This window comes from Ailuropoda melanoleuca, chromosome 12 (assembly GCF_002007445.2).
Source record: "Ailuropoda melanoleuca isolate Jingjing chromosome 12, ASM200744v2, whole genome shotgun sequence".
In the NCBI taxonomy this organism is placed as follows: Eukaryota; Metazoa; Chordata; class Mammalia; order Carnivora; family Ursidae; genus Ailuropoda; species Ailuropoda melanoleuca.
The window spans coordinates 71,123,343-71,149,795 of record NC_048229.1 but is presented as its reverse complement, the minus strand read 5'-3'; the positions used below and the strand labels follow the sequence as shown (position 1 = coordinate 71,149,795).

At 48.5% G+C, this 26,453-nt stretch overlaps 2 protein-coding genes across 7 annotated transcripts; both read right to left on the bottom strand.

Annotated features, from left to right (window-relative positions):
• On the bottom strand, nt 1–16,973 carry SYCE1L (synaptonemal complex central element protein 1 like). Its single transcript, XM_034672903.1, has 13 exons — nt 16,855–16,973; nt 11,281–11,343; nt 9,243–9,302; nt 8,982–9,056; nt 8,329–8,376; nt 8,001–8,055; nt 6,677–6,760; nt 6,358–6,421; nt 5,419–5,488; nt 5,239–5,326; nt 4,872–4,956; nt 265–431; nt 1–80 (listed from the first exon to the last, which is right to left on the bottom strand). Exons 1-12 carry the CDS (start codon nt 16,922–16,924, stop codon nt 342–344), a joined length of 852 nt encoding a protein of 283 aa, XP_034528794.1. The 5' UTR covers nt 16,925–16,973; the 3' UTR covers nt 1–80; nt 265–341.
• MON1B (MON1 homolog B, secretory trafficking associated) lies at nt 14,325–26,132 on the bottom strand. 6 transcript variants are annotated; one of them, XM_019810079.2, is made up of 6 exons: nt 26,110–26,132; nt 24,836–24,993; nt 22,524–22,853; nt 21,178–21,997; nt 20,668–20,815; nt 14,325–18,207 (listed from the first exon to the last, which is right to left on the bottom strand). In XM_019810079.2, the coding sequence occupies exons 2-6, from the start codon at nt 24,981–24,983 to the stop codon at nt 17,998–18,000; spliced, it is 1,656 nt and encodes a 551-aa protein (XP_019665638.1). In that variant the 5' UTR covers nt 24,984–24,993; nt 26,110–26,132; the 3' UTR covers nt 14,325–17,997. The 6 variants fall into 6 exon arrangements, with proteins under 6 accessions (XP_019665638.1, XP_034528793.1, XP_019665635.1 ...); XM_034672902.1 differs by lacking the exon at nt 26,110–26,132 and adding an exon at nt 25,444–25,556; XM_019810076.2 differs by lacking the exon at nt 26,110–26,132 and adding an exon at nt 25,213–25,554.
• Between the last annotated feature and the right edge of the window lie 321 nt (nt 26,133–26,453).

The following is a 26,453-nucleotide window of genomic DNA, read 5'->3' as shown; positions in this document are numbered from 1 at the left end:
CTGCTTTCTAGCTCAGTTCTTGAAGATGTTCTTCAGCCTTTGGCAACAGTGAGCTCCCCCAGGGCCATTCACCTGTGAACCTGAAAGACAAAGCAAAGTTCTGAGAACAAATTACAGGAAATAAACACGCCCCCTGAGGACAGAGGAGGTGGGGGCAGGGGCAGAGGGAGGTCAGTTGGGCCAGGAAAACAAATGGCAAATCAAAATCCAAAGGACACAGATTTGCTGTTGACCAGGAAAGGCCACCAGTGTGAGAGCTGTCACCTCTTTATGCAGGCTGCTGTAGGCTAGGAAGGCTTCGTTCCCCTTTGTAATTCCTGAAATCCTGGCCAAGGAGAGGGTCAAAACATCTCCCAATGAGCAGTGGTGGTTGGGTAGAGATGAAAAGACCTCGAGAAAGAGCCTGAGATGCACTTCTCATTTCCGAGGGACTAAACACCAATAAAGAAATTTCATTAAGAAGGCAGAGTTGAGCTGGGACCTGATAAGAACACCATAAACCTGCAGCCACCTTGGAAAAAGTCAGAAGCCGAATGGAGAGGGGTGCACTCCTAGGCATTCAGGATAGATCAAGTCTGGTTGTACGTATGTTCATGCAAAATACAAAGTCTGCCATCTCAGGGACTTCTCATTGGGACATTTAGGACACAGGAAGGGACTATGGAAATGGAGCCCCAATTTTCCTCTTATTAGGTTTATTAAAGGATTTCAAATCTTTGAAAAAGAACCATACGATAAACCCCTAGACTGACTACTATCTTTCCGCACCCACCTCACCCTCCCCCTCGGACACATGTACACACTTCCACTCTGCCCAACCATCCAAGCATTGGTGGCAGACACTATGAAACTTAGAACCTATTTCAGCCCTCATCTCCCCAATATAACACTCTCCAGCCAACCATCTGCCAGTACCATTGCTAGAAATCAACATTAATTCCACAGTGTCATCCAAATTTCACTCTATTCTTTAATTCCCCAAAGGGCCCCACCATGTTTTCTCCCAGCCTTGATCCAGGGTCCAATCAAGTTTCTTGAATTACCTTTGGTCTCTTTGGTCTCTCCCATTCCAGAACAGTCCTCCAGAGCCGTGGGCAGAGTAATGGCCCCCAAAGATGTCCATTAATCCACAGAACCTGAGAGTATGTGACCTAACGTGGCTAGAGGGGTTTTGCAGACATGGTTCAGTTAAGGGCCTTGAGTTCGGGGATTTTCCTGGATTACCTAATGGCATCACAGGGGTCCTTTTAAGAGGGAGGCAGGAGGGTGAGAAGAAATGTGATAATAGAAGCAGAGGCCTGAGTGTGGGAGTCAAGTATTGAAGGCAACCTTGAGAAGCTAGAAAAGGTAAGGAATAGATTCTAAGAGCCCCCAGAAGGAACACAGCGCCTATGACACCTTGATTTTAGTCCTCCAGAACTGGGCCTTCTGACCTCCAGAACTGAGAGGTAACAAAATTTGTATTGTTTAGTCATCAAGTTTGTGGTAATTTGTCACCACATTGATAGGTAACTAATACATCAGAGCTTCTCCATTCTTCATGACACTGACCCGTTCCAGATGTCCAAGGCAGTTGTCCTACAGAACTTCTCACTGTACAGTTTCCAACTGATTAAACATTTTCATCAAGAACCCCACATGGGGGATGATGTGTATCTCCCACTCATCTGGTCCCACGACTGGTCGTGCTACACTTGGCCCTTGGTTCAGACGGTTCTCTCTCCCCTTCGGAGTTAGACATAAACCGTGGGATAAAATTTTAAGAACGCGTGATTATCCTGCTCCTCCCCAGCCATTTGACAGTTTTGATGGCATGACAATTGTGTAAAATGCATTCCTGAAGCCTGGTAATTTTGTAGTGCAGCCATTTTGGGCCTCTTGCTAATGGCATTAGAAGAAATGTTATACTCATGTAGGTGTTCAGGAGATAAAATCAGCATTTTCGCCTGAGGGAGCAAGGACATCTGGTACATCAAGATCATGTCCTTCAAATGCACCACAATGTTCTCTGAGATGCAAGCCTATGGGATCTGTTCATCCACAAACTGAGATGTATACACAGAGAAGGGATCTGGATGCAGCTGGCTGGGTGTGGGCCCTGCATACATGTCCATCCCATGTGAAACACTGTTCCAGTCTTCAGTGTTGAGCTCCTGGCACCAAAGGCACCAAGCGAGACCAAGACGCCGGGAGACCAGCAGCTATGTTATGCAGTCAACAGTTACAAAGGGGCCAGGGGCACAGCAGATGGCCCAGTCCCCTTCCACACCCTCTAATAAAACAGTGCTGTACTATAGAAATAGAAATATAATGGGAGCGACATATGTAACTGAAAGTGTTCTACTAGCCACATTAAAAAAATTAAACAAGGAAAAACAGGGTGAACTTAACCTTAATATTTTATTTAAGCCAATGTATTCATTAAATATTACTACAACTATTCACAAAATAGTATCATTTACTAGGTAATAAACATAAGAATTATTAATGATGCATTTAATTTTTTTTCTTGTTCCAGGTTTTTGAAATCCAGGGTGGATTTTGTACTTGGGGCATGTCTCTGGAGCAGCTGCACTGCAAGTGCTCGGCAGCCCCTGGTGGCCCCTTGTGGCCCGCAGTTGTCACGCTGGTCAGCACAGCTCCCATCTAGGACCCCCTCCATCTTATAAAGGTGCACTTTCCATACTGCTCTTCAACACTCCCCAGTATCAGTCTCCTATCCTTTTAGTCTCCCCTTTCAAACCCACAATACCAACAGAATGAAGATGGAAAAACTGAAAGAATTCCCTGACTAGGAACACCATTTGATCCTTTCCCCCTTGGGGAATAATTTGACAACTGCCCTTAACTTACAAGTAGATGAGAAAGGGAAGTATGTGAGAGTAAAGAAGCAACCGCTCCAAGTATGAGCTTTTGGGGGAAACTCCAGGAATATGGAATAAGCCAGTATTTATTTTATATGAGAGAAGAGAAGAAAAATGGTTAAGAATAAGAACTACTGGCACACGGGAACAATTAACAATTAATCATCAGTAGCCTTGAGATCCAAGGAATTTCAGTGGATTTCATGCATGTACAAAAATATCAAGGCAACAACTGAAAGGGGGTTCTGTCTTCAGCGGTGTTTTTCAGGCCTTTTACTGGAACCCAGGGAGACAAAGGAAGGCCAGTCAGTCTCCACTCTTCAGAGTTTGGTCTGGGAGACAATCAACCATCTCCTTATACTGTGCCCACATGAGGCAATTTAGCTTATCTGTAGGTTCAGGCGAGATTTCCTAGAGGAGCAAGAGTTGGCTAGGTTTATCATAATTTCTGTGCAGTTGGTATCATTTTGCAAACCTGGCAATTGAGTTTGGGAAACGTTAATCAATTTGCTGAGGTTACTCAGCCAGTGAGCAGGGAAACCAGGATTTGAATCCTAGGAGGAAAACGGTAAGTCGGCAGAATATCCAGGCTGTCCCATCTGTGTAACACAGAGACACCAAGGCTCCCTAAAGATCCCTGGAGGCTGGCCTAAGGCAGTGATAGTTAACGTACACTGAGTGTTTGCTGGGGGCCAGGGCCCCTTCTCAGAACACTACAAAGACTAGGCAGACACGGCCTGACTTAACTGGGTCCCCAGCAGTTCTCCAGCATTATCCCCCCTCCCTCTTTACCTCACTAGGCTCCACCACACTGGCTCCCTCCAGATGTTCCTCAAACACAACAACGCTCAATCCCACCTCACAGCCTTTGCAGGAGCCATTCCCTCTGCCAGGCACCTTTCCCCAGATGCCCACAGGGCTCCCTTCCTCACGTGCCCCCTCACCCCCCTGCTCTGGCACCACTCCCTCAGTGACACATCCCCTGACCATGCTATTTCAATTCAGGGCCTACACTAGTGCCTGGCACACAGCAGACAAGCAGCACAGACATTTTATGAAGACATGTTTAGCAAATGACAGCACCCTGGTGCCAGGTGCCTTTTGAAATACGGTCCCCCGGGCCAGCCTCCACGGCCTCTGATATACCTAACAGACTTGCAGTTGTTAGCTGCCTCGAGGAAGGGAAGGGCGCCCCTCATGAGGACACAGCAGGGCAAAGGCCCTGAGAGGAAAAAGTGCTTGGAAAGGGTGCAAAAGTAGCTGGCGGGTACCTAAGGTGTGAGGCGGAGCAGGGGAAGCCCAAAAGGTCAGTGGGAGTCTGTGGGGAATGCAGGGGCTATTGGGAGGCTGGGGTTTATTCTGAACCACAGGAGGCAGACAGAACTTCACATGGGCCTTTAACACGTTCCCTCTAGCCCTTGTTGGTAAAACCGACAGTTAGGAACCGGAGGGAGGTGAGGACGAGGAGATGGAGTGGATTCGACACCCACGTGTCCTTCGTGATGCTCAAGAACATTCATTAAGCTTCCCAAGCCCTCCACCGACTGGTAGGTGGAGCCCGGCCGAAGCCCCGCCCGGAGTGCCTGGACACGCCCCCCCACCCCCGCGCAAAGGCCCCGCTCCCCACCCCAAGCCGGGGGAGGGGGGAGCACAGAGTCAGGAAGGAGGTGGAGGAAGGTCCGAAATCCTCGCCTTTATTTCTCGGCCGGCCTCAAAGAGGGTGGGGGCGGGGGTCTCCCGGCGGGTCCTATTGCTCTGGGGGCGGCTCCAGGTCCTCACTGAGAGCGCCAGGGAGCTCGGGGTCAGCCTGCGGGAGCCGCGAGTCAGGCTGCCGGCCCCGGCTCCCGAGGGCGCTGGCGTCCTCGCACGGGGGCCGGTGGCTGCCTTAACCCTATCGGGCACGTCCCGGGGGGCCGCCCTACTCCCCACTGACGTTCTCTCCAAGAGACTCCCAGGGTACCCCCGCCCGCTGTCTCTGCTCCCTCGCCGCATCACCGGGCTGCCTACCTCTACTTTGCAGGCCTCGTCCTTTGGGATGCAATGGATTTGGGCAGGACCCTGTCCCCCGAATTTCTCCAGCTCCGCCTTCAGCCTGGAGGACAGGGGGTGCAGAAAGGAAGAAGAGAACGAGAGTGGAGCGGCGCAGGGAGGAGGCCACCAAGGCCCTGACATAGACCTCAGACGCCACGCGGCCGGGGTGCGAACGGCTGGGGCGCAGGGGGCGCGGCACCGCAGGGGCCCCGCGGATCCGCTCCAGGGCCAGGCCTTGCGGGAGAGGAGGCTGGAGGCAGTGCCTGGGGGGGGGGTGGGGAGTCGGCCCATTGCTCTCCTCCTTGCTCCTTCCCCTTTGCCCCATGCTCTCTGCCCCTCTCACCCATCGTTTACCGCCCGGGCGCGTCCGACCTCGGGTGGCAAGCTCAGCTGCCGCTCCACCTCCTCTAGCTTGGCCCGCGCCAGTTTCTCTGCGGGTGGGCGGGGCGTTATGGGCGGGGCCAGGAGCCCCCGAGGGCTAGGCCCCGCCCCCACAGCCCCCAAACTGCAGGGGGCATCCCACCTTCAGCGAGCAACTGCTCCTTGCTGCTCTGCAGGGCACGGATCTCCCAGGCCAGTCGCTGCTTCAACATCTGCGAGAAAGGAGACCTATCCGTCTATGTGTTCTCTCACCCCCTCAGCAAGTCTTTACCCCAATTATGTCATTCATTCATTCATTCAACTATTAACTTGATGTGCAATTCCAGCTGTGGGTGGGGATGCATTTACTCTCCAAAAGCTCCCCACGTCCCCGTATACCTTTCAAATCTCATCTCTTCTCGCCACCCCCATCTTCCATCCACCTCCCCTTCCTCTTCTTCAAAAACCCCAGGCACCCTTCAGTCTCAGGGCCTTTGCATTGGCCTTTCCTTCTTCCAGGAACATTTGTACCAAGATACCTGCATGTTTTCCTCCCTTACTTTATGTTTGCATTCAGATGACACCTCCTCAGAGAGGCCTTCCCCACTGACATTACATGATCTATCTGCTTTTTTTGTTTTGAGTCTGAGTATGCCTCCCCCTGCACCCAACTGTCCTGGGGACCAGCAAATATTTGATCCCTTTATCTTCCCACTGGCTCCTCCTGCCTGGAATGTTGCTGGATATATCCAGCAACATTAGTTGAATGAAGGAATGATCAGACCATGGCCTTTTCGGGGTTCCTATTTGCCACTGCAAGGGGAGCAAACTCTAGGTAAGCAGGAAGGAAGCGGGATGCTCAGGAATGGTTACTGTAACAGTCTGGGCAATAGATGCTGGGTGTGGCAATGGGGGCAATGGTAAGAGGTGGCTAAATTTAAAGTAAAAACTGAAGGGCTGAGTAGGTAGGTAAGAGAAAGAAAGGAGTCAAAGGCTATCCCATGGAGTTGGGGTGAGCAGTGGGTGGACACTGAGCCAGTCAGTGAAGACACTGAAACCAGGAGAGAAGGGGCTGTGGTTGGAGGCAATGAGAATGGCTCACGTGGAATTCCCAGAGGTCCTTGTGCTGGCCCATCAAATTCTCCAGCTGTTCTTCAACGTGCAACCTAGGGCCAACACCCAGGAATGAGAGAATACATGGTAGGACTGATATCCAGCCTGGCCCAGTCTAAGGATTCCTCTGGAGGGCTTTTGGATCTTTGCCCAGTGCTCCCTCTATTAGGAGCCCTTTTATGGGCTTTCTCCTCCAAGCCTTGGTTCCAATAGCTCCTCTTCCAACAAACTCTCTGATGCAAGCCCCACTCCCATGCCCAACCAGCACCATACTGGGCCTTAGACCCGGGGTTACCCCCAGCAGTTACCCCAGCTTCTTCTGCCTGTAATTCTCTGCAACCTGAGAGTTATAGATGGAAATTTTCTCTGTGCACTCCTGCAACATGTTCTGCCTGCAAGGAGAAAGACGACTCTTAGTCATATTCTCTGAATAAGTCCCCACTTCCCTCAGCAGCATTGGGGGATAATGGTGGTCTGTTCACAACCTTCATCATTCTCCTTTCTTCTGTGACAGAATGTGCAACTTTATGGGCCTGTTTTGAGATCACCTTGTCCATCCTGTCCCTCATCAAACCATGCCTTCCCAAGAAACCTGGGAGGGGCATGGTAGTGTAGCTTAATAGATTCTAAAGTCCCAGCTTGAGTCCTAGATCTGCTATTCCACTGTGATCTTGGACAAATTACTTAGCCAGTCTGGGTCTATTTCCTCATATGTAAAATGGTAATAGTGCTGGACAGGTGACAGTAGCCCTTAACTCCTATAATTGTCATTGTGAGGATCAGGTAGAAAAATGAACATGAACTGCTCATCAGACAGTATGTGTGGTGTGGTTAAGCATACACCCACTTTATCATCAAGCTTTCCTACACAGTTAAAATCATGGTACACCAGAGTGTGAGACCTCTGTTCATAAGAACATGTTAGGGAAAGATTCAAAGGATGGAGAGATGAAGGGATGGATGGGAGGTTGGATGGACAGTAACTGGATGGGTGAATGGCTGGGTGAAGAGATGATGGTTGGTTGGAGAAATGATGAGTGGAGGGATGATGGCTAGACAGTGAAATAAAGGAAGGATTGCTGGAAGGATGGACAGATGTCTGGATGGATGGCAGGGTGAAAAAATGAAGAGTCAGATGAATGGGTAATTGGAAAGATGGAGAGAGGGTGAATGGATGTTTGGATGGATGGAAGATGACTAGATGGAAAGCTGGAGACATAATGGCTGTCTGGCTGGCTGGAAAAGGATTTCATAGATGTGTGGATGAATGGATTAATGGGTGAGTGGGTGAACAAATGGGTAAGTGGATGACTGGAGGCCAAAATGGGCAGATAAATAAATGAATGAATGGATGGTGGAAGAGCTGGATAGCAAATAAAAGAAGATTTAGAATAACAACAGTGAGTGAAATTTATTTAATAAAGAAACTAGCAATGAATGACCAAACGAGTGAGTTAATCTCAACGCCACCATCTGATATCAAAGATGAGCAGGGAAATCTCTTGTCTAGCTACTCTATTTTAGAAAGGAAAAATAAGACGTGTGTGTCCAAGGTATATTGTCCCGAGCTCTTGCTCCCTCCTCCTTCAGGTTGGGGAGTAGGGTGGGGAAGAGTTGAGCAGGACCTCTTACTTCTGAGCTCCACTCTCCTTCCTTTGGCAGTGCAGCTGGAGAATCCTCAGTGCCTCTGTGGGGAGAGGAGCAAGGGAACCCTGTGTGACCTCCTGGGGAGTCAGCATGGGGTGAGGATAACGGGCCCCACATCATATCACACATTGGAGGGCACCTGGAGGTCTTTAGTGTCTACTTCGAGTCAGGTGGCAGCTCAGGGAAAGGTCTGAGAAGAGAGGGAAGCATGCTGACTCAGGTTTCAGTGGGATTCCTCTAGCTGTTCTGGGAACTGTGGGCTTTTGTGGGTAGAATGGGGTAGAAAAATGAAGACAGAGCAACTGATAAATACCTTGCTTTTTGCTCAAGACCTCCTCTAGGTGCACTTTCTCTCCATTCACTGGAAAACACAGTGACACTTTGAGCCTCCAGAGGCCATATCCTGTGTCCACTTTGCAACTTCACGGAAAGGCATATCAAAGCCACAGAAGGTACAGCACAGTGCCAGGGCAGGGGAAGTACCTTCTTGCTACCCGCACCCATCTCCCACTGGGGACCATCCTGATCCAGTTTCTCCCCTTCAGTGTCCACATTCTCTGGAAGTGCCAAAGGAGTGAAGACCGTGAAGAATGCACAGGGTTTATACCAATGGGAGAGAGGACTAAGAAAAAATACACTATGTCAAGTGGAAATAAAGGCTGTGAAGAAACAAACCAAGCAGGGGAGTCAGAGTGACAGAGGGACGGTGGTAGCCCATATTTAGATGGGGCCACCAAGACAGGGACGGTGGTAGCCCATATTTAGATGGGGCCACCAAGACAGATCTGTTAGAATGAAGTTTGGGCTGAGAGCTGAAAGGTGACTTGAGAGAGCAAAAGGCAATTGGTATTATACAGATAAGAGCATTGCAGGTGGAGGGAACAGCCCATGCAAAGACCCTGAGGTGTGCAGAGAACATCGGCAGTGCTCATAAGATCTGTGGGTCCCTCTTTTGGTCCTACTTACAGGAGTCCAATTCCTTATGCAGGGTATCCCAGAGATCTTGGGCTTCTCCTAGTTCCTCACTGGATTTCTTCTTTGCTGGGCCAAAGAAGAGGACACTGTGTGAGTGCTGCCTCTAACCTTGCTATTCTCTTGCACACTGTGACACTGCACACTCATCTTTCAACAACCTGGAAGTGCCTGGATTTTATAGATGAGGAAGTGGAGGCATTCAAAGTCCAGGTTATTCCGCGCTAGCTAGGAAGTCTAGGTCCTGGAATTTACCTTGCTGAAGGTCATTAATCCGGTTAATCAGGTCTTCAATCTGTGGCTCCAGGCTTCCCTCTGCAGAACAAAAGAAAGATTGAGCCAGAGAAGACAGATGGCTGGCTGGCTAAGGCAGACAGAGATGGTGGGTGTTGGTACAGTGTCTCTGGTATTAGCAATCAAAACGCATTTATTGAGTGCCTGCTGTATGCTGGGCTCTGTAAGAGGCCCTTGCAGGGTCTGCATTCTGCATGGATGAGATAGCCATTGAACGAAGATACATGCTATCAGTGTGGCTGGCAGTAACTGCTGCGGGTGGAAAGAAAGTGAACAAGGGGTTGAAAGGTGAAAGGGTAGAAGGTGCTTCTTGATATGGAAGGGGCCCACCTGAAGTGAGTAAAGGGAACCCTGCAGTTCTGTGGGGTGGGGAGTATGAAGGGAAGAACCATGCCGGGCAGAGGGACAAGTACAGAGCCCCAGCAGTGGGAGTGAGTGAGACACATGCCCGAGGTCATGGCTAAAGGGCTGGTGTGGCTGATGTGAGTCTAGTGAGCAAGTCGAAAATACCAGGAGGCAAGGTGGGGGAAAGTGGAGTTGGCAGATCACACAGGGCCTCCTGGGACATGGTGGATGCCTTTAGATGTAATTTCGAGTGTGGTGGGAGCCAGTGGAGATCTCCCACCTGCTCCACCCTGTTAAAAGCCTAGCAGTCACTTCTGTCCATCTGATTCTGGTATTGGCCTCATTTGAGAAATGGGGGAAAATGCTGCTTTCATCTTGTGGGCGGCAGCTTTAAAGCTTTCCAGTGGCAGAGAGATCATTCTCTCTTTAGAGACCTGTATCTAACTTATCACAGTCCCAATTTCAGGGCTCCTGTATGGAGAAGACTTCCTCGTCATTCCTCTCTGGTCAAGGTCAGCAGCACAGAGTTGGGGCAAAAGCTTCCCAACACTTGCTGGGTCTCACTACCAACCCCTGACGCTCTGGAGTTCAGGAGTTAATAAACTCAAGCCCTTGATTTTCGGAGGCCACCAACTGCATCTCCTGAGACTTCTAGGAGCGTGAATGCTCTCCAAGGTGCTGATTATGACTTAACACGTTCCTGAGGGTCTTCATTTTACTGGAGACAGTCATGGTCACTCTGCATTTCCAGTCCTATAATTTCTCTACCTAATTGTAGCCTGGGTAGCAGCCCCAATGCCCTTCTGCAGGTGGCCATGGAGGGCAAGGGTGTGCAGGGCTGGAGGTAGAAGAGGTTCTCTTTTATTTCAGACAGACCAAACAGACCAATGGGCATAGTATTCTAAGTTGCAGATGGCTTGGGCTGGGGGTTGAAACTCAAACCTGGCCAGCACTCTGCCCCAGCCCTGAAGTACGCTGACTCCTCGGCCCCCTCAACAAGTGAAGCAAGGTGCAGTCATTTGCATTGCTATTTGCTATTTTATATAAATGAATTTCAAAATAGTTGCTGCCGGGGCACCTGGGTGGCACAGCGGTTGGGCGTCTGCCTTCGGCTCAGGGCGTGATCCCGGCGTTATGGGATCGAGCCCCGCATCAGGCTCCTCCACTATGGGCCTGCTTCTTCCTCTCCCACTCCCCCTGCTTGTGTTCCCTCTCTCGCTGGCTGTCTCCATCTCTGTCGAATAAATAAATAAAATCTTTAAAAAAAAAAAATAGTTGCTGCCAGCCCTTGAGCGAGGGACATGGATGGCTGGTGTGANGCTTGTGTTCCCTCTCTCGCTGGCTGTCTCCATCTCTGTCGAATAAATAAATAAAATCTTTAAAAAAAAAAATAGTTGCTGCCAGCCCTTGAGCGAGGGACATGGATGGCTGGTGTGTGTGAGTGTTTGTGTGTGTAAGAGAGTAGGGTTTTCCATCCCCTTATACTTCTGGAATTTTGAAACTGTACTTTTGGTTCAAAGAATTAAATTGAATAAAAGGGAGAAAACGCAATGGTATAATTTCCCAGGGTTGTGAGCTGACGGGGCTGGGTTTGAACCACATCTGCCTGCCTCAAAACCCCAGGCTAAGCCTCTGACATAAAGAGACGCATGACCTTTCTGCAGCTTTTTCACCATTGCCAGCAGGTCTTCAGTCATCTTCAACGACTTGGTCTGCCCTGTGGAGATGAAAACCAGAATTACAGGAGGAAAAGTCCAGGCCTATCTGGGAAGGGAGTAAGAAAGGCGAGTGAGTTCTACGGAACCCCTGAGCTGGAACTGAGGACAGGCTGGGGCGGGGGGCNTCTGGGAAGGGAGTAAGAAAGGCGAGTGAGTTCTACGGAACCCCTGAGCTGGAACTGAGGACAGGCTGGGGCGGGGCGGGAAGGGAGTAAGAAAGGCGAGTGAGTTCTACGGAACCCCTGAGCTGGAACTGAGGACAGGCTGGGGCGGGGCGGGGGGGGCGGGTTTCCAGCCAGAGCAGGGCTCCTGCCAGATCCTGTCCCTTGCCCCGGAGCTTTCTGATATGTGCTGGAGAAATCAGAACTCTTAATGGTCAGCTTCTCCTAAGAGGTCAAAGGACACCACAGGCATCCCCTTAATGAAAAAAACTCGGGGTGAGAGAAGGGGATGCGCTTTTGCTGCTGCCCCTGCTGCTGTTTAAAATCACTGTGAAGTTCTAACTGATGCAGTAGGGCAGAGAGACCGCATATGAACGCTTTAAAAATCATTATGGGTCACAATTTCCAGATTCTTAAGAACTGATGGGTGCAGGAAATGGTTATTAATGACTGCTAAAATAAAGACAACCAGATATTATGAGCCTCCTCATGGAAGAACACACCACCACTTGGAAAGGATTCTTGCCAAAACCAAACCAAACCAAACCAAACCAAACCAAAACAACCCAGGAATCTTACCAGGTTTCTATACCCAAATACCAAGTCAGAAGAAATAAAAGGGCCAGAGAAACATGTCCAATGACACCATGGGGATGCAAATGCTGAAAAACTCCAAAGGACAATTTGATTTCTTCAAAAAATAAATTGCAAAGAAAAAAAAAAGAGGGAGAGGGGAAACTCTATTGATTAAAAGAGACTTGACACATACATCATTCAATTGTAAGGATTGGGTCATGATTCAAACACACTTTTCGCCATATATACTTCTGCATGTATTTAACGTGAACCTGTGTTACTTTTAAAATTATAACAACAGTAACAACAACAAAAAACACAGGAAAAATGTTAACATTTTAAACTCTTGAAATCAATGATCAAAGGTCAAAGTCCATTGACCCACTCCTGGCTCCAAGAACACTGGGCAGAGAAAATGAAAGGCAGCTCACAAAACGCACGTGATAGCCCCAAGATAAAGGAAGAGATGCTTACTCACAGTTACAGTGCAAAATCCCTCCTCCTCAGACCCCAAGCTCCTCACTTCCCCTTCACAGAGATCACTAGTATTACAAGCTATCTGTTGTGTAGTTGGAGGTAATATAATTCACATAAAAGCACAAAGTCCACTCTTTTGCTTTTTAAGTGGTGTTGTGTCATAAATGGTGCTCTACATCTTGTATTTTTCATTTGACAGTGTATACTGGTGATATTTTTATTCTTTTTAATGGCTTCATAGTGGTCTGCTGAACGGACAGACCATAATTTAAGAGAAGTCCCCTACTGATGGATATTCCAGTTGTTTCCCTTCTTTTGCTGTTATCAACAATGCCACAGTGACCATCTGTATTAATTTTCTTGGGCGGCCATAACAAAGTACCACAAAATGGGTCTTCCTTTTGTGTGTGGTGTGTGTGTGTGTCTTCACCTGGCATCCTGTGTATTTCTGTATGCGCAAGTTTCCCTCTTCTTATAGGGAACCAGTCATTGGATTAGGGCCCATCTTAAACCAAGATGACTTCATCTTAACTAGTTATACCTACCAAGACCCTATTTCCAAATAAGGTCACATAGGTTCTGATAGACATAAATTTTGGGGAGGGACACAATTCAACCAGAAAACCATCCCAATACATTCTTTTGGTGCATGTATGGGAGTATATTTACTGGATAGATTCCTACTAGGCCACCTCTTGGATCAAAGAACACGTGTATTACTAAATTTGACTGTTTTTATGAAATTGCTCTCTACTTGTTTCAAGCAGGCCCATAAAAGATTCCTTCCCTGTATTCTTAGCAGCCAAGTATGTTTTCCAACTTCTTCATCTTTGCCAATCTGATAGGCAAAACCAGTATTACGTTTCAACCTTTTTGGTAGTAAATATCAAAAAAATTACTCAAATCCTCTAGATCAGAAATTCAGTATCTAGGAAACTATCTCAAGGAAATAAATGATGGTGGGCAAGTTGTTCATTGTTTCTAATTTTAAAAAACGGAAGCAACCTAAAGATATTTTAATTATAGCACATTCATAGGAAGAAATACTTTGTAGCCATTAAAAATCATGTTGTAGGGATGCCTGGGTGGTGCAGTCAGTTAAGCATCCAACTCTTGGTTTTGGCTCGGATTGTGATCTCAGGATCATGAAATTGAGCCCCATGTCGGGTTCCATGCTCAGTCCAGAGCCTGCTTGAGACGTTCTCTCCCTGTCCCCCCACTCCCAACCACTCTCTTTCTCAAAAATTAAAAAAAAATAAAAAAATAATAAATAAATAAATCTTTTTAAAAAATCATGTTGTAAATCAGGGGGTTTTAACCTGAGCTTATTAAGTTTTGTTAAAATGTTTGGTGGTATGTTCACTTTCTTTACATGTCTTGTCTCAAATCATTTACAAATTAGTATGCATTAATTTAATTTTGCATTTGAATTTTTAACTATTTAATAAACAAATGTAGAAAAACACAGACGAAAAAGTAACAGCTTCCCCTCAGGAACAGTCCCTTCTTCAATGAGTCACTCCCCTTCCCAGAGGTAATATGTTTCATGTATTGCTTTAATTTTTACTTTGTTGCCCAAAAAACATTCAAACACTACAAAATATGTGAAGTTAAAAATGAAACTTCCCCTTCTCTCGTTGGCCCTTAATCTTACTGCCTTTCTCCAATATAATCAATAATAATGGGTATGTCTCCTCTTGAGACTTTTTCATTTTTACAATACTCTTAATATTTGGAAACGAAACAAAAAAATTAAAGCTCCTTTATTAACAAGGGGGAAGTATTTTAATTATTTTCTTTGTAGAAAATTTCCAAACACACATGAAAATAGAGAGGACACCATGACGAACACTGATTATTCATCACCAAGTTCTGACAACCATTAATATTCATCCATATTTGCTTCAGCTGTTTTTCCTGTGCTGAGGTATTTTCAAGCAAGCCCTATGCTTTATGACATTTCATCCCCAGATATTTCATTAAGGGTCTCAACTACTTGAGGCCATTTTCTGAAATAACTCCAATCCTGTAATCACACTGACAAGATTAACAATCATCATGTAATATCACCCAGTGCCCATTGTGATTTCTCGATTATCCCCATGTCTTTTACAGCTGGCTTTTGTAACCATTTCTGCAAAAGCTCCATCTGTATTTTTCCTCTCCACTTCATTTCTAGTCCGAGTCATGAGTGATCAATAAATCTTTTAAATAACCCGACTAACATCTTGATAAAAATTTCTGAGAAACCCATATTACAAAACAGCCTGTACAGCATGAGTCCCTTTTAACGTTTTATTTTGAAATAATTTCAGATGTACATAAAGTGGTAGAAAAGGCCACAGTGCTATTTGCCTTTGTATTAGATTTCTCATTTGTGAGCATTTCTGTACCATATATTGCAGGCACCATGGCCCATTATTCCTTAATATTCCAGTGTATATTTCTTATATTCAAGGGGACTCTACCAGGTAACCACAGTTATAACCATCAAAACTGGGATGTTAATATTGATCAATATTAATGTATGATCCTCGGATGCCAACAAAAATTTCCCCCTTTCTCTATTTTAAAATTATATAGCACTACATTTTCCGGAAAGAAAAATAAAAGAAAAAATCACAAAAATACCTCCACCTTTGCACACTCCTAAAAATTTAAGTCCCCTGCTGAAAGTCATTAGGTAGGCTTTTAGCCTTCAGACGCTGTGCAACATACCCAGGGCTCTAGTTGACACTGCCCCCCCCCCTTTTTTTTAAATCCCAACTTGCTTTTCTCTCATAAAATATGATCACCTTTGAAGTTGTGTCAATAAGCCATGACCTTACTCTTTTAAAAATTAATTTTAATATTTTTCCTACTGCTTAAAAAAATGTCCACCACACAGGAATTCCACAAACAGCATGGATATATTTAAATCGAGACATTTCCCTGACTGCTCTTTGTGTTTTGCTTCCATCAACAACACTCTGATAATCCTTCATGGTCCACACATCTGCATATTCTATGATTACCAACCATGGTGACTAAAGATATGGAATAGCATTTTAGATGCTAAAAATACTCTGCCAAATTGCGTGTAGCAAAGCCTTTACTGGTCAGTTCTGAGTGAGGCAAGAGACAGCCTACTTCCCCACAGAGTAATCAATACTAGATTTATCCCTCTCTTTTTAAAGCCATTTTCAATGGGCTAGAAATGATAACATATGTTTTTCAATTTTCTCCATTGCTGGTGAAGTTAATCATAATTTCAATTTTGACTAATTTGAAAGCTTGATACTAAAATAGTTTTTAGCACAGTTGCTACTATTTTAAGTGCTATAGTAAGTGCTTAATAAATGAGTATCTATATGCATGCCTTCTTTCTGACTGTCCTTTGTTGAAAGCTGGCCCTGGATGCATAGCCCTAACCTAAGGGAACTCTTCGTGTTAAAGTTACTATTCATACAATTAAAAAAAAAAATTAAAAAAAAATGAGCACCTACTACGTGCCAAGCAGGCTTTGTTTTAGGTGCTGGAGAAATAACAATATTAACTACTGAACAATCATAATTATTGTTGATGTCTGCATAGATAGATCTGGAAAGATGCAGTCCAAATGTTGTTAATAATACAGTGGTTTAAAGAGTGTGCAAGAAGGGGGACAAAAATCACAGGGCAGAGAGTCCAGAGCTATTGAAACAAGAGTGATGGGTACAGGGGCCTTCACCATGTTATTTGCTGTACTTTGGTACATTTCAAAAATGTTAGTGGCATAGCGGTAGGTCACCAATTTGGGAAGTTTTTAGCTTGGGGTACGGGGCAATTTCTCTCTCCGGGGCAATCCCCTCCCCCGCACTAGGGTGTGGGGTGTCATTACCGACAAAGTGCCCCAGAGAAAAGAAGCTGTCCGTGGGAGAGGCCACTCTCGATTCAGAGTTAAGAGTCCATGTGAAATGTGATACGGGTTGGCTGTGAAATGACACTGGGGAATCATTGTTGCTTTTCCTCGGTGTGGCAGGAGCAGGGTGATTTTTGTGACGATATCCATCCCCGTTTTTTGTTTGAAGAGATGCATACTGAAATATTTAGTCTATTGTTTCTTCGAAACACTTAAACCAATATACCCGATAAAGCTGAGTTAATCTAGACGATGAGAATAAGCACGTTATTTTTCTCCCCTTTGGTGAAGTTGTTTTTATAAAAAGCTTAAATTTTTACTTTTTTAAGTACCGCTATTAATATTTCATTACTGTAATGGGACAAGGCTCCCTCCCTTCTGCCCTGGCCAGGGAGAGGCTGGCTCGCCCTCCCTACCTTCGGCCTCCTCAGCCTCCTCTACGACTTCGGGGGGCTCCATTTTCAAAGGCTCCAACTCGGCTGCCATTTTCCAATGCGGGGTTTGCGCTTGCGAGCGCCTTGGATGACGATTGGTCAAAAAAAAACCCAAAAAAACCCCAAAACTACGTGGGGGCCGCAGGCTCTGCAGCGCGCATGCGTGCACTGCACGTCTGCCCGTCAGTTAACCAGAGCGGAGGAGCAACGAGGTTTCGGCTCTAACCAAGCACGGACCCAAGCCCCTGAATGACAGTTAGCGCGCATGCGTACACCCCGAGGACCGCCAAGTCCAGTGTAGGGAAAACAAGCCCAGAACTGAGTCTTGGTTGGTTGAGGGAGGGAGGGCTGTGCACACGCATATGAACTCTAGGGAGGCCTTTCCCTCTCAAAGTTGCTGTGTGGTGCAGACTGTGGGAGTCTGAGACACATACACATGAGCTGTGCGGTGGTACTTGAGTCCCCTTCCGTTCACAAATCCTCGCGTAACAGCCTATGCGAGGTTTTCTGCACTTCACAGATGCGTTCAAAGAGCCTTAGAAGCCGAGTGCACCTCCCATGCAAAACGTCTGGATCTCAGCCACCTGTGAAGTCAGGTGTTCTGCCCTGGAGACCACCTTCTCACCGATAGCAGCAGCAGCGAACACGGGTGGCCACTTTTGACCGGGTGAAGATGAGGTACATGGAGGGCAAAGGAATGTCCCTGTGGGAACTGATTTTAGGTCTTTTATATACTGTTTCTTTCTTAGAGCCTTTCATAAAGGCTGGCCGTGCATTCCCAATTCTAGAGCCCCTGTGGACCACCCAAAGGGACCTTGACCAACCCTGGACACTCAGGGCTCAGAGCCCATCATGGAGGCAGACTCCTGATGCAGGACAGAAGGTGTGGTGCCCAGGACTGGAGGAGACAGCCCCTGGCAGAGGAATATCATCCAAGCAGAAGACGTGAGGCAGAGGGAGAGGAAGGCAGAGCGGTCTAAGGATTTCCCCAGAGGTGGAGGAGCATGCCAGGGCTGGGGAAGCAGCCTTTCCTCAGTCCCGCCTGCCTCATTTCCAGGGTGGAGACAGAAGGGAAAAACCAAAGGTGGTGGTTCTCAGCATTGCCCAGTCTGAGAACTCTGCCTCTCAAGGTCCAGTGAACAAGCCGTTATGGGAAGGCTGGTCTGTAGAGGCAGCTGGGGCTGCTGGAGGTGTGGAGTACTTGGGTGGGTAACGAATGAAGAGTCGATCCTCCTCTTTCTTCACCCAGCGCAGGAGTTTGGTCACTACCAAAATGGCACCTGCCTTTGTCACCAGGGGGCTGAGGCAGGTATAGAGTTCAAATTTGGAAGTCACCTGCAGGTTTGAGAGGAGACAGAGTCAGTTAGGCCAGAGCTGGCCATGCCCAGTCCTGTCCACCCCACCCTAGCCCCATGCCTGTCTCTTGTTTGGAAAACCCACCTGGCAAGGGTTCCCACCGGCTGCTACTTGGTCACTGGGCTAAAACAGGTAAACTAATATTGTGTCATGGTGGGCCAGGGGTTTTCAGTAGGGCCAAGGAATCTGCTGATCTAGTGGCTTCAACTGGGTAATGCTGGCGGTGTGTGTGTGTGTGTGTGTGTGTGTGTGTGTGTGTGTGCATGCGCACACACGTACTCCCAGGATCTCAGTTTGCTCATTTGTGGACCGGGTATAACAACAATAATGCTTAACATTTACTGAGCAGTTACTGTATATAAGGTTCTGTTCTAAGCTCCACATACCAGTTTTCATCCTTTGTAGCCTAATAGGGCATAATAGGAGGATTAATTCAATTTAATCCTTATACCAACCAGAGAGACCTAACCTGCCCAGGTCACTATACCTTTCTGTGTTACCTCTCACTGCTCTCTCCCTCACTCACTCTGTTCCAGCCACTCTAACTTCTCCCTGCTCCTCCTCAACGTAACCACGTTCTGTCTCACCTCACAGCATTTGCAAGGTCCTTTCCCTCTGCCAGGTGTACTCTCTCCGTCTAGATACTCACATGGCCCGCCACCTCCCCCTCAGACGCCATCTCTTCAGTGAGTCATCCTCTGACAACCCAATTTAAAATCCTGGGCCTACCATATCTTGGTTTTGAAATGCTATTCTCCACTAAAAGGTACAAGGGCTCCCTGGACAAATGGCTGATTCCAGGACTGGCACATAGAGTACATGATGAGCCTGGAACATTGTGTGCCAGAAAACAAGAATGCTCAAACAGCGATGGTGACGTATAAAAAGACAGAGGCCCAGCCTGGCTGAATCGAGATAGTCTGAGCACCAAAATAAATGACAGAAAGGCTTGTAGCCCACTGATTTAAAGAAAAATCCATGAGACCATATTGATATAAAATTTAAAATTCAACAAATAAAGAGGGGGAGGAAAAGTTCTTCCATATAGTAGCAGAATCTCAGCCAATAAATGTAGAAGGGATGATGGAGTTAAAAAATCACTACCTGGCAAACACCCGACTAGTAACTATTGCAGACAAGAATCAGAAATGGCTATTAAAATCAGTGGATGAAAGTGTGATGAAAAACAGAAACCTGACATAATCCCCACAAGATACCTACTAATTAAAAAGGGGGAAAACACTAACTTTATAGTGGAAAAATCTGGGAGATACCATTTTAACCAAGAGATCTCAGTTGTTTGTTTTTCTTTTTTTTTGAAAAAGAGATCTCAGTTGTATCAACAGTGGGACAAACTGACATTGTGGATCTCTTGATAGGTGCAGAGCGGAGTACAGCATTCACTTTTGGGATATTCTTGCTAAAAACACGTGACCTTAATTCAGTCATAATAAAATATTAGAAAAACCCAAGTTGAGGGACATCCTACAAACTAACTAGCTGGTACTCTTTAAGTGTCAAGGACATGCAAGAAAAAAAAGACTGAGAAAGGACTCTAGAATAAACGAGACTAAGAAGGTAACAATAAATAAACAAACATATGATCCTGGGCTGGATTCTGGACCAGTAAAAAGACATTAGTGGGACAACTGGTGAGATCCGAATGAAGTCTGCGGATTAGATGTTGTTGTACTGATGTTAATTTCCTGATTTTATTAAGCTCCTGTGGTTAACATCTGGAGAAACTAGGTGAAGGACCTATTTATAGTAATTATTTGTACTATATTGCACCTTCTTTGTAAGCCTAAAATTGCCTGGAAATGAAAGTTAAAAAAATTTAAAAATAATAAAATCCTCGGGTGAGTACAATGCCCCATACCCAGTAAGCCTACAATGAATGATTTAATACGTGTGTGCCAAATGGCAGAGCCTGGGGGAAGGTGCCATTTTCAATGCGGTCACCTTGGCCAAACTCCCTGAATAGCTGACCCTGAATCGACCCATGGGGAGTGAGGAGAGGAGCCCTGAAGACCCCAGGGAAGAACACCCCAGGGAAGAACACCCCAGGTAGAAAGCACAGCCTGGGACCAAGCCTGTAGTGTTCAAGAGTGCTGGGGACTCCCAGAGTGAAAACTGAACTGACAGAGACACACAGGCAGGGCTACTGGGAAAGCAACAGGCACACTAATGGTTTGACTTTTCTAAGTCGAAGACACCGTACTGATAGCTAATGGAACAATGAAAAGAACAGTGGTACCACAGGGTTGTAGACTGAGCAATCCTTTCAGGTTTCAAAGACACATGGGTCATAGCAGGAACAGCAACACAGGCAAAGGCATGGTGTGCCTTATGGAGGCTGTTATGGTCAGAGGGGATAAAGTGGAGGGAAAGGAGGCTTGAAGTCAGGAATGAACTCTTCCAGAGCCCTAGCAGACTCACCCAGGCCAGCAGAGTCTCTCTCTCAGCCACATGGTAAATGAGGCGCAGGGGCCTAGAGGAGCTGTGGAGGCGCGCGTGCAGACGGTGGTACAGGTCCGACAGCCGCTGCCGTTCCTCCTCTCTGCTGTACGGGGCCTCCAGCTCAGGGCTGCAGTGATGGAAGGAGGTGAGGCCAAGGTCAGTCAGAGGCTTGCTTGGCTGGCCCTCCTCCCCTCAGTCTAGGGAGTTCAATTAAATGAGGCAGCCCAGCGGCCCCCATTAGACTTGAGGTTTCTCAATGGCTGGAGGCCCGGCTGGCCCAACAACCGAGGGGATTCCTTGGGTACTGGGGCCCTCTTCTTCATCAGAGTAAGGGATTCCTTGAGGTTGGTGGCTGAGCCTCCCTCATTAAGCAGACACCCATTCTATTCTATCCTTCTAGAGACCGCCTGTCTCTCCCACCTCATGTCTATGGGATGCTGAATCTCATGCCTTTCTGCCCAGCCAACTGCCCACAGGGTCAAGGCCTACCTGGTAAACTGGGGCAGCTGGCGGTGGTGGTCAGGGATATCCAGTGGCTTATAGAGGAAGTGTCGGAGGCCAGGTGCCCCCACAGCCTGCACGCTGTAGGCAGGAGCGCCGGCTGACGGGGCATTAGAGAAGCTGGCAGCCTCCCCCAGGGCCCGCATGGCACCAAGGGTGTGCATGCCCTCTTCAACCAGGCGCCGGCAGGTGGCCATGTCATGGAAGGCCTCAGGGTCGGTGCCGAGCAGCAGCAGACAGACCGGCATGGCGTCCAGGCGAGCCACGTAGGCGTAGAAGAAACCATCGGGGTTGAAGCGGGGCAGGCACACAGGTGCCCATGCCTCGCCTGCCGCAAAGGCCGGGGCCCCCACCCAGTCGAGCAGCAGCTGCAGGTCGGCTGGATCCAGCCGGCACTCGGCTAACACAGTCCGCTCCTGGGCTGCCGTCACCAGTCGACCTCCGATCGCCAGCACCGAGAGTGCCAGGCCAGGCGCCGTGCACCGTCGCAGCAGTGCACCCAGTGCTTCCCGCAGGGGGCGAGCCAGAGGCACACAGCGCACAGCGCCCAGCAGCAGAGCACCAGGGTCCCGCTCCACGCTGTCCAGAAGCCGGTCTAGTGTGCGCTCTGAACCGGCCAGCAGGCGGCGGAGGTCGTAGTTCTGCTTGCGTGCAAAGATGCGGGCCACACTTGCACGCGTCAGTGTGCTCACAATCTGTGCATGCACGGCTAGGAGCTCCCCCCGAAGCTGGGCTGCTGACTGAGGAGTCCTTGACACAGCCACCAATAGCAGTGGGCCCTGCTGTAGGAACACCAGCTTGTGGTCCTCTGGGGGAGGGAAGGGGGGTTAGAGGGTAGAGATGGGTCAGCAGCGACTGGAGGGCTCAGGCAGGGCTCTTCTGCTCTTTCCCTGAACACACGCACTCCTGTCCCAAGTTCACATGGTCAGTCCATGGTACACTTGGACAAGGCTAAGGCCAGCATGGGGAGTTTGGGTTATTTGTAGAGACATGATGGGATGGTCAAGGAAGCAGGTTAGACACACAGCACGGATAGGAGAAGACACAGCAAGGACTGACACAGAACCCAGAGACACCTGACTCAGCCACAGAGCCCCCAAAGTCACGCTTTCAGATAAACAAGGAAGTATCCAGCCAGTGACTCAGATCCAGGCGGGTTAATCACTCAGAACCCAGCAGGCCAAAGCGACAGACAACAGACAGATGCCTGGCCAGCCATCCACATACACGGACTTCACCCCTGGCTGCCTGGATAGTGTCCCAGGCAGCCAGCCGGCCAGCCAGCCGTTTTCCCTGTCACCATCCCCTGCTCTACCTCCTCCTCCTTTGCTCACCAGCGTAGATGGCACGGATGGCATCTCCTGCACTCTGCACGAAGGACACGAGGGCTGTCATCACGCCCATGGTCGTCGACAGTGCCTCCACACTACCATACCTTGAGTAGATGGGCTTGCCTGCCTCGCTCAGCACAAACACGTGCTTTCGCTTGCTGCGCCAGTCCTCATCACTGGGGTCCCCACCCTGGCCCCCAGAGCCAGTTTCGGGACCACCCATGGGACTATTCTCAGAGGCTGCAGGATCCCAAAGCCCACAGGTGCATGATGGGGCCTCTGACTGGGGCAGTGGTGACAGCAGGCCAGGTGGCTGATCCTTCGTCTCGGATTCTGAAAGGCAACTCCTGGTGGGTCATTCTGGCTGTGGATTCCCCATTAACCCCATGTGCCCAAGGACTTACCAAATCTCTACCAGCCCTCCCTAATGACTCCTGGCGCTGACCCAGACCTCCAGGCATCTCCTCTGCCCCTCAATGACCTCCATATGATCCCCCTAAAACCTCAACAATCCAATCTCTCACTGTCATCACTGAACTCCCTATGTCCCTAGAGACTATTTATTTTCCTTTCAATAACTGCCACTTCCAAGTCTTCAAAGGACCCCATTGCTTCTGAATGACTATTAATATCTTCCTCTTCAATGATCCCCCATTAACACCTCTGATCCCTCAGGTATTCTCCTAGTATCTACTCACCCCTCATTGCCCATCATGACATCCACTAATATCTCTACAGTCTGTCATTTAAATCCTTCCCCCTGCCCCACCCCTCCCTAATCCCTTATTTATTCTCATGGATGTTCACTGATCCCTAATTACCTCATTGACTCTCCTGGTCACCCGTGTATATTTTTGGTGATAACCACTAATTCTCCCAATGATTGCCGTGAATATCCACTAGCACCCAGATCTTTAAGCCTCCCCTAACCCCCTATTTACTCCCACTGCTGTTCACTAACATTCCAAAGACCCCACATTAATATCACTAATACCTGGGTCTTCAATGACCTCCAGTGACTGTGCTGACACACAATCTGTTTTACCCCATGTGCGCTCCATCCCCGCCATGACTACCATTTAATGTCTACTAACATCCAAGACTTCAAATAACATCTCCTGATTCCCCTGACCCTCTTTTATTTCATTCTCCCTTCTCCCCAATGACTACTACTAATTTCTACTAATATCCAGGACTTCAGTGACCTCCTCTGACTTCCTTGACCTTTTATTCTCATTGATAATCCACTCCCTTCCCTACAATACGCACCATAATATACACTAGCACACAGAACTATAATAATGAACTCTACCTCCCTTCCTCATAACTATCATTAACAATCAGCAATAAAACCCACGACTTCACTGCCCCCTACTGATTCCCTTGACATCCCTCCCATTTATTCCAGTCAATGTCCATTGATTCCCCAATGACAACCCTTACTTCAACAATTTTCCCATAAAATCCCAATGAACTCATATTCCTTCATTCTCTGATTGACATTCACTGATCCCCCATGTCCTCCTCCCAATTTCCCTCCCAAAATCTGCCATTACTTGCCAATAATTCCCAAATTCTCAAAGACAACCCCCACCCTTTATTCTCAGTGATGTCCACTCATCCTTCCCGATGATGCCATCAACATCCACTCATTCCAAAGTGATCAGAGAGCATTGATTCCCCAATGACTTCCATTGAGTCTCCACCAAATACCTTTACACAACCACCTAGGACTTCAAAGGCCCTCCTACTAGTCCTCTGACTCTCCAGATAATCTCATTGATGTCCACTGCCTCCTCACCAGTGATCACTATTTAACATCTACTAATTTCTGGTTCCTTAAAGACTGCCACCAACAACTCTCCACTGACTCCTCAATGATGTAAACACTGAGTGCGCATTGGTCCCTACTGATCCCCTTTCCCACCTCAATGACTTAAATAATGCCCTAGCCTCAAAAGACACTGACTTCTAAATAGTTCCCCTTTGACTGTATTAACTTTCTTTTGGTCATTCATTGACCTAAACATCCTAAATCCTCAATGCCCCTCGTTGACCCTAACTGATCTCTTTGATTCCTCAAAGACCTGAACTCAGACCAAGTCCCCAGGGAACATCCATTGACACCCACTGATTTCCTTTTCATTCCTCAACGATTTAAACTACACTGTGTGTCCACAACTGCCTCCTACTGATCCTGCTATGCTTTAAACTCCTGAGTCCCAAAAGACTCCTTGCTGGTCCCCCTGGGACCTCCCCCAACAGTGACACCCTCCAGGCATTCTTTCCAAGACCCTAGTGAGGGGAAGGCATACCTGTTTTCTCCAGGTCCCCGTCTCCAGAATCTGGCGGGTCCTCGTGAACTCCTCCATCCTCACCAGCCTCCTCACTGGGGAACCGAGTGTCCTCCAAGTCCTCCGCGTCCCCAGGGGCTGGGGCAGTAATGTCTCCTCCAGCCTCCATCTGCACATCCCTGTGGGGTAAGGGAATTGAGGGTGACAGGCAGCAAAGGAAACTTCTTAAAAGCCTGTACAGAGCCTGGCCCCCTTGGACACATTCCTAGTGTTCGTTTCCCCTCGGGTTTCAACAGGATGAGACAAGCAAAAACATGACCAACTACTTGAACCCTCCTCCAACATTTCCCGAAAAGGGAGGTTCTAATAAGCTTCGGCAGATAAAGAGACATAAACACCTGTTCTAACCCCGTATCCCCACTGGCCGGGTACCATCACTTTCCGATCAGCGGTAGCATCACACTTCCGGGTGCGGCTGCCGTTTTGCCACACTTCCGGGTACGACGCCGCTCTGAAGACACTTCCGGCTGCGGAGCTTTATTCGCTCTCCGCCGCACCGGAGCCCTATCTCCCGCCGCCCACTGGTGTCCCTTCACCGTTGAGATGACGCGCGCCACTCCCGGATTTACGTCGGTCTGGTTGGGGACCCGGCCAGCTGCCTATGCACTCCTTCACCGCACTGGCTCGCCAGGCTAACACAGGCGAGCCAGGCAGCTTCCCTTACAGCAGCCTGTTGGCGTGACGGGGGCGCGGCTCGCGTTCAGCCAATCCGAAGTCGGAGGGCCTTCCTGATGGCCCAATCAAGAGAAGGCGGCTCTCCTCCCTCGGTTCGCACCCACTCTGGCAGCGCGGTATCTCCACCAATACTGTGCGCTGCATTGCGATTGCACCCGCCCATCTTGACTGACATATCCCCGGACCCAATCGAAGTCTCGAGGACTCTCACAGCCTCGGTCCTGATAGATACCGATGCCCGCTTAATAGGCGTGCTCCCTCAGAATTGAGGCAACTTCACCCTCCCTAATCCACCTGAAAATGAGACGGGATCACGGGGGAATGGAGTAGTCTGGGCAGAGAGGAAATGTCTGACGGACAGTCCCCGCTTCCAATCGGAACGCTGTGCGCCGCCTGGCCAGCCTCTGGAGCTCGGTTGCTATAGAGGCGAGAGGCGGGCTTCTCAGAAGTAGGACGTATTCGTGTTATCTCTCTACAGTCAGGCAAAGGGCTCGACAGCCTCTGGAAAAAGGGAAGCGCGAGCCGTGGGCATGCTCATGGAGAGGGGGGAGTGAGCTTACGAAGGCGATGTGCAGGCTGCCCAGGGTTTGCCCAGATCCGCCAAAGGCCGGGTAGACCTCACTTCCGAAACAGCTCTGTGGGCCGAGCTAGGCGGTTTAGGAGTCTGGGCTTAAGGGAGGGGCATGCAGGCAAGGCTTTGAAAGGTCTAGGAGCCCTGGTTGGTTGAGGAAAATGCCCCTTCGGCTTCTGCGTGCCACCATTGGCTGGGCCAGGGGAGGCGCAACGCCTCCGTCGCTGGGGACACACCCCCTGGAGGGTGTCCTCCCAGAAAGTGTTGGAGCTGGCTTTGTTCTTATCCTGGGCCAGAGCACGACAGGGCAAAGCCTTTGAGGACCGGCGGAGT